The following is a 7,176-nucleotide window of genomic DNA, read 5'->3' as shown; positions in this document are numbered from 1 at the left end:
TTTAAATTAATCTGTCAACTATGCCCGTTTTGTAAACCTCACAAACCCACACCCACGATGTTAACGGTAGCTGGTGGTTTTTACAGCCATTGAACCGGTGAAACCCTCAACGAGTGAACACGGTGAAAATTTGAGTATTTCGCAAGAAAAGATTTTCACCCTTACTTATGCGACTCCACGTTGTCATGCATCGAGATTTTCACTTGTAGTCCAGTGAAAAGAAACAAAAATTAATTAGCAATATAGCCCAACTTGCTGTGCCATCAATCGGTGTCATTTCAAGTGAGGTGACACCACCCAGAAGTGCAGAATAAGAAGAACTTCTATGCAGATTTTCTGAAATAAATGTTCATGTTTTTATGGTAAGAATCCTAATGATTTTTATGAAAATTTTGAAAATCTCCAACCAATATTTAAAATAACAATTGTCTGGTATCTGAATGTGATATGAGTACTACACTACATTTTATATACATATCAGTCCCATATGGGATATCGGCATGTTGAGAAAAAGACGATCAAAAGTTTATTTCCGAATTTTTTTATTTATTGTGCTCCCTAATGCTGGTCCCGGGTTGGCGGTTCAATACATAGGACGCTGGTCTTACAAGCCAGCTGTCGTATGTTCGAGCTCCGACCTGGAAGGATTCTTAGTGTCAGTAGGATCCATAGTACTAGCCATGCAATGATTCTGTACGCTAAGAATCGGCTGCGAAGTCTGTTGAAACAGAAAGGCCAAACTCCACGAAAGGAATGTAATGCCAAGACTTTGCTTTGCTCCCTAATGCTAAATCTTGGTATTATTACATGAAATATCGGTAATACACCTTTGATGTTCCAATATTGCAACAAATGAAATTATTGAAATTTTGCACTGAATGGGACTGATATGCGGGTACTTTAGCATATGGGACACAGAAATGAGTTGATATTTTTTTATATTTTACTGAACAAACCCTCAACTTTCATTGCAATTTCTGAGAGTATATTGAGGAAAGACTCCATTCCTCAAGCTAGCTCAAAATTGGCGAAAATCGATATGAGACTGATATGCGAGTATGGGCAGTATATGAATCAAATAATTTTTACTGAATTGTGCATTAAACAGTTTTAAAATGGCAGTCCATTAAAACCTACGTGAAAAGTAGATTCCGACCGCAACATCATAGAGCTAAGGCAGTGTGTCTTATTAAATATGTTATAAACAAAGTAGGGCGGGAAATATTCACATAACTTTTCACGTAACTATGATTGATCTTTTTTTTAAATGAAGAAAAAGATGCCAGTTGACAGGTCGGTCCTAGGCGCGAATGTCAAAACCCCTTGAATCAAATTGATTATTTTTCGGAAGAACCGTTTTGCAATGAAAAAATCTCGTCAACGTGTAAACATATTTATGTGAAGTACAAATGGTCGGGTAATCGATCCGAAAAAAAAATTTACCCGTACCCGAGTGAGCGGTAAATTTTTTTACCCGTACCCGACCCGTACCCGATAGAAAATAAAAATTTTTACCCGTACCCGACCAAAAACCCGTCGGGTACGGGTACGGGTCGGGTTTCGGGTAAAATACCCGATACCCGACCATCTCTATTACTGGTAGGTCTACCTGGCACGCTAGCGGAACTGTCTTTTGAAGAAGAAGATAAATTGTTTTCGTTAGAAGGCGAATTGGAAGGCGTACCTGGTTTTTGTTTTAGACTCGAAGAAATAAGTGTCCTAGAAGACCTAAGCGTGGCATTGATATCGTTTTGTTTTCATTTTCAGGTATGTTCTGTAAATTTAGACTTGATGTTGTCTAATCAAACGAGCGTTTAATTTTTTTCCCTGACCGGACATTTCAAATGATTGGATTTATGATTTCCATCACAATTAGAACATGAAAATTTATCAGTGGTTTCTCTCATTGGACATACGTCGAATACGATTTACCACAATTCAAACACCGTATGTCCATATGACAGTTTTTAGTACCATGGCCGAAACCTTGGAAACGACGACATTGTGTTAAGTTTGCAATACCAGCAACAAAAAATGCCGTTTTAATGTTCCCAATGAATTTTAATGTGGAAAATGAAAAGTACTTTTTCCAAAGTTTTCAAATTGTTTACATCACTTCGATTGAAGTGTTTTAGGTAAAGTTCATGGGAAATCCCGAAGCATGGTTTAGAAATAACAATAAATTTAGAAATTGGTTTAGAAATAACAAGAATAATTATTTGGATAACTAGCCCTAAAAAAGTCAGATTAATTTCTTAGTCTTGAAAAAAACTGAATGCAACTCTAGGTAGCGAGAAAAAATTTCCAGAAGCCAAGAGATATTCGCGTGCGAATATCATCACCAACTGACCTTTTTTCTTTTGCAGGCTTATACAGATTTTTAACTTTGCTTCATAAATTTTATGACGATTGGTCCACTTGGCAGGAATAAGCTCTTGTAGTGGGTTTCAGTAGGTTTTCGTAAAGTTTAAAGTTTAAATAGTATTTATTTATATTAAAAATGTTACTTGGGAATACACCGCACGTTTTGGCAACCTCCTTTTGATGTTGTGAGCGTAAGATTTGAATGTTAGCTTTACATCAATTATGACTCCAAGCAAGGATGGCTTTTATCGTATCAAAGAACGCTCATTAGCAACTCTTCACACGGTTCAATCAGTGCCATCAAAGAGAGACGGATATCATCGCAGCAACAAAAAACCGGTTTGGTTCATTTAACATAGAATAGACACCAGTGCGAGAGCGAATTTCTCTCGAAGACCTGTCTGAGAATCAATGGTTAGCACGCTACTGTGGGAATTCTCTCTGAAGCAACAAACGGTCGCTTATTCTCGTTTTGTGATCCGATTCTGTATGGGCAGTGGATAATTGAGATAGAATCATTTTACTATTGCCCCTTATTCTAACTATGTGCATATTTGTATAAGTTATGTCTATGAAAATGTCTGTGAATGCTCCACACAAGGGTTTTGAATTATTGCTACATTGTATGAGAAGCATCAAGTCGAATCATTGATTCTATTTTCTGCGATAATTGTCAACTTGTGATTTTCTCTTGGTAAATTCCACACAGCACCGATCATTATCAGAATGTAATTTTTTTCAGGGCCGTGGAATACTCAGAGTATGAAGTGGAGTGAAGAAATGAAGAAAAATTCTCTCGCGGTTCATGCATTGAGAGACTCGAGTTCTTGTAGCATCTTTTACGGGATTGAAAATGTTGTATACAATATAGATAAATATCGAGCAGCTTCTATCAAATTTTCGGCAATCACCAACACTGACTCCAAGATACTTCAACTCGACCTATAATCTCTCCATAAATTTTAACACATGGATCAATAAGTCCCGAGACTAAAGCAGAGATGGCGCTCGTAGTAAACCAGTAACCACGTTTTTCTAGAGTACTAACCTGTGCTTGAAACGGGTCAAAATTTTAAGTCGATCCGACCAGAAACAGCTGAGTTATCGAGGTTGGAGTAACGTCGTTTTGTAGTTTGTTTATAAAATGGAAAAAAACGAGTTTCGTGTTTTGATAAAACATTGTTTTTTAATGGGTAAAAACACCGTGCAAGCGAAACAATGGATTGAAAAATGTTATCCGGACTCTAGTCCATCAAAAGCAACGATTTATCGGTGGTTCGCCGAGTTTAAACGTGGTCGTACCGACACAAATGACGCGGAACGCTCGGGTAGACCTGTGGAAGCCGTTACACCGGAAAATGTGAGTGAAGTGACAAAAATTATAATGAAAGATCGTAAAGTGAAGCTCCGTGAGATTGCTGAGATGACACAGATATCATATGGAAGTGTATTTACTATCCGTCATGAAAAATTGAGCTTGAAAAAGGTTTTTTCCAAGTGGGTGCCGCGATTGAGACAATGCACCCCGCCACAAGTCGATGAAAACAATGGCGAAATTAAACGAATTGGGCTTTGATTTGCTTCCCACCCCCAGACTCGCCAGATTTAGCCCCCAGTGACTACTGGCTCTTTGCTGATCTTAAAAAATGCTCAAGAGAAAAAGATTTGGCTCAAATGAGGAGGTCATCGCTGAAACTGAAGCTTATTTTGAAGCGAAAGATAAATTGGTATTGAAAAATTGGAAAAACGTTGGAACCATTGTATTACCCTAAAAGGTGATTATGTTGATGAATAAAAAAAAATTGCAAACAAAAATTTTGTTTCCATTGTTAGTCTCGGGACTCATTGATCCATGTGTTAATATTGGCATCATATCTAGTGCTTAAAGAAGAATGAATAAATATGTTGTTTTTGTGACATTAAGCTTTAATTGTTCGAATTTCAATCACTGAGCCATAGAATGTAGGTCTTCGTTCAAATGTGCAACCGATTCATTAAAAATTCTTACTTGCAATGAACAGAACAGTATCGTCAGCAAACAAATTGATTTCACAAAACCGTAAAACTTGCTTCATGTCATTTGTGTACATAATAAGCAAAATCGGTCCTAAAACACAACCCTGTGGCACACCAAGTGAATTTCTCTGGAAACTAGACACAACATCGTTGAAAACAGTTCTCTGGGTTCTATCAAATAAATAGCTTTCAAACCATTAATGTGCTTATCCTCCGATTGTTTCGAAAGCGTACTTGAGATCAAAGAACACTGCAAAAATAGACCCTTTAACCTCGATTTTCTCCTTCCATTTTGCTAAAACCAAGTTTAAAGCGGTTTCGCAAGAGTGACTCTTTCGATATCCCGATTGTTCCGGTATTAGCAAACTGTTAGAGTTCAAATAGTTAATCAGCTGATCTTTAACAACAAGTTCCAAAATTATTCCTAACGTGTGCAATATGTTAATGGGACGGTACTCCTCGGCTTTGCGTATGACATCTACAGAAGCAAATGCATCAACAAGTCATTTGTCTATTTTTTCAATCGAATTTAAATGATTTGAGATGAGTTGCATATGAAATTGAACCGAGCTGACTTGAGACAACCATTTGGGTAGAAAGAATTTCATCGTCATAAATGATCTGCTACCGTTTCTAAAGAGTTCTTGGAATGGAACTAAACACTATGTATTAAAATCGTTTTTAATTGAAATATATCAACATTTCCTCACTAATTTTTAATACATACTTTTTTTTAGTCATACACACTGAGTTCGTCCGAAAAATGGTCATCAGTCATGTCTATTGATAATCGATACCCAGTGTTAAAAGTGACGCAAATTTAATCCCTTTACCACTTCCAGCTGGAGCACTGTTAAAGAGGTGTTTTTTCTTTCTTCTAGACAACAATATGTACTTTTACTATTATTTTAGCTCACACGCATCTCTCAACGGCCGCCTAATTTTTTTTCCACATCGATTGCCTCCGTTGAAAATCTCCACTCGGAGCCGGCTAGTTATACTAGTTCATTTTTAATAAACTTGTACATTGTATTAGCAATCGATGAATACCCGATGAGGTATAAAACGGGTGAGGTAATGTTTTGAGAACATCATTCTGAGTGTCGAACCTAAGGTGAGAGTACGTAGTTTGCTAGAATTTCAACTGAACTAGATAAAAAATGCAACCGGCGGTGCTGATAGTTTCGATTGCAGCCATTGTCTGTTCGGCGGTAGCAGCGGTTAGTATAGTTTCTGTTAATTGGTTGAAATAATTAAGAAAAGACCATTCTTATCAGCCTCAACAGCATCTGGATGATATAAGCAAAATTCCAAACGGAGAAAAGCACGCTTTGGAATGTCTTTTGTCTAGTGGATTGAAAATGGATGCGTTACAAGCGTTGCACCGCGGTGACTACTCGGTAGCGGGAGATCAATCCAAGGTAGAGTTTACAGATATCCTAGTGGTTTAGTGATTTTATCTAAGCACAGTTGCTTATAGTTTTTTTTTTAAATTTCAAAGTGTCTAGTGAGGTGTTTCTATGAAAAAGCCGGCTTCATGGACGCGCAGGGTACGCTTCAAGAAGACGCTATAACTAAACAATTGAGTACATTTATGCCTAAAGAGCATGTGGAAGAATTGGTGAAAAGATGCAATACCCAAGGAACCGATCCATGTGATACGGCTTTACGCTCGGTGGAGTGCTACTACGAAAACAAAGCTGGATTGCTCTGAATGGTTTTTAGTTAAATTTCCACTGTTCTGTGTTAGCACGTGATTCCTAGTATGGATGATGGTTTAAAGACAGAAATAAATTCTAATTACATACCATTCATGACGCAGGTGATAGGTTATGCAATGTGCGTAAAGCAAAGCGTAGTAATTAAACATAGTTTGAATTCATTACTTTGAAAGAAAACATTCTTTTTCATGCAATGCTCATGGGAGAATTCATCAATAATTTGTTCATTGCTATGCGTGCAATTCATAGAATTGTTTCACCATTAGATTCAATGTGGCATTGATAATCACCAAACGTCTCTATGAAAATCTGTTTTAATGCACCTAGGGATGTATTGGTGCCTATCATATTAATAGTTATATGAGAAATCGATGTAATTTCTATTTCGGAAGAGAATTTTTTTGAATAGTTTTGCGATCAGTTTCGATGATTCAACCGTTCTACCGTTCTAACCGAAGTCGGACTCGGATTGCGACATTTGAAAACAATAATATCAAGCATTAGAAAATTAAATTCTCGATCTAAAAAAATCAGTTTTAAACAACCTAGTGGTGTACCTTTCTCATTAGCATTTCATAAGAAATCAATGCAAGTTTCAATGGAGTTTTTGACAATTTATTTCCAGAGTCGGAACCCGGAGACCGTCACAATCGTAAAAAGTTTTTGCTATCATGAAAAACCAGGCATACAAGTTCAAATAGTTATAAATTTTCATCGAAAATTTCGTACTTATCTGTGTCATAAATTTTATGACGATTAAGCATTTTGACATGCATATAATAGTTTTAGCGGAAAAACTATTCCATTCAAATATTAATTATTGAGAAAGATTTTGTTTGAATTGAAGCTGGCTGATTTATCTCTCATGCCTATTCAACTAAACTTTATTCCAAAGGAATTCTTTAATTTTTTCTGCTACGGTAAGTAGCAATGATTTTATTCAACCGCAGCACCGATGACGCAGCACCATGGTCAACGAAATCAAACACCGGTAACTAACATTTGGTGTTCTAGCTTCTTCAACACGATTGGAAACACGTGCTCATGTGTGCTTGGTGCCGATGAATTTGGTTGT

General features: G+C 36.9%; 1 protein-coding gene across 1 annotated transcript; it reads left to right on the top strand.

The window, feature by feature from the left end:
- Window positions 1–5,454: 5,454 nt before the first annotated feature.
- LOC131436475 (general odorant-binding protein 56d-like) lies at window positions 5,455–6,247 on the top strand. The gene is made up of 3 exons (XM_058605202.1): window positions 5,455–5,600; window positions 5,658–5,801; window positions 5,882–6,247. The coding sequence occupies exons 1-3, from the start codon at window positions 5,541–5,543 to the stop codon at window positions 6,092–6,094; spliced, it is 417 nt and encodes a 138-aa protein (XP_058461185.1). The 5' UTR covers window positions 5,455–5,540; the 3' UTR covers window positions 6,095–6,247.
- The last annotated feature ends 929 nt before the right edge of the window (window positions 6,248–7,176 follow it).

Source organism: Malaya genurostris, chromosome 3 (genome assembly GCF_030247185.1).
Source record: "Malaya genurostris strain Urasoe2022 chromosome 3, Malgen_1.1, whole genome shotgun sequence".
In the NCBI taxonomy this organism is placed as follows: domain Eukaryota; kingdom Metazoa; phylum Arthropoda; class Insecta; order Diptera; family Culicidae; genus Malaya; species Malaya genurostris.
The sequence above is the reverse complement of the archived record's forward strand: the minus strand, read 5'-3'. Positions and strand labels throughout refer to the sequence as shown.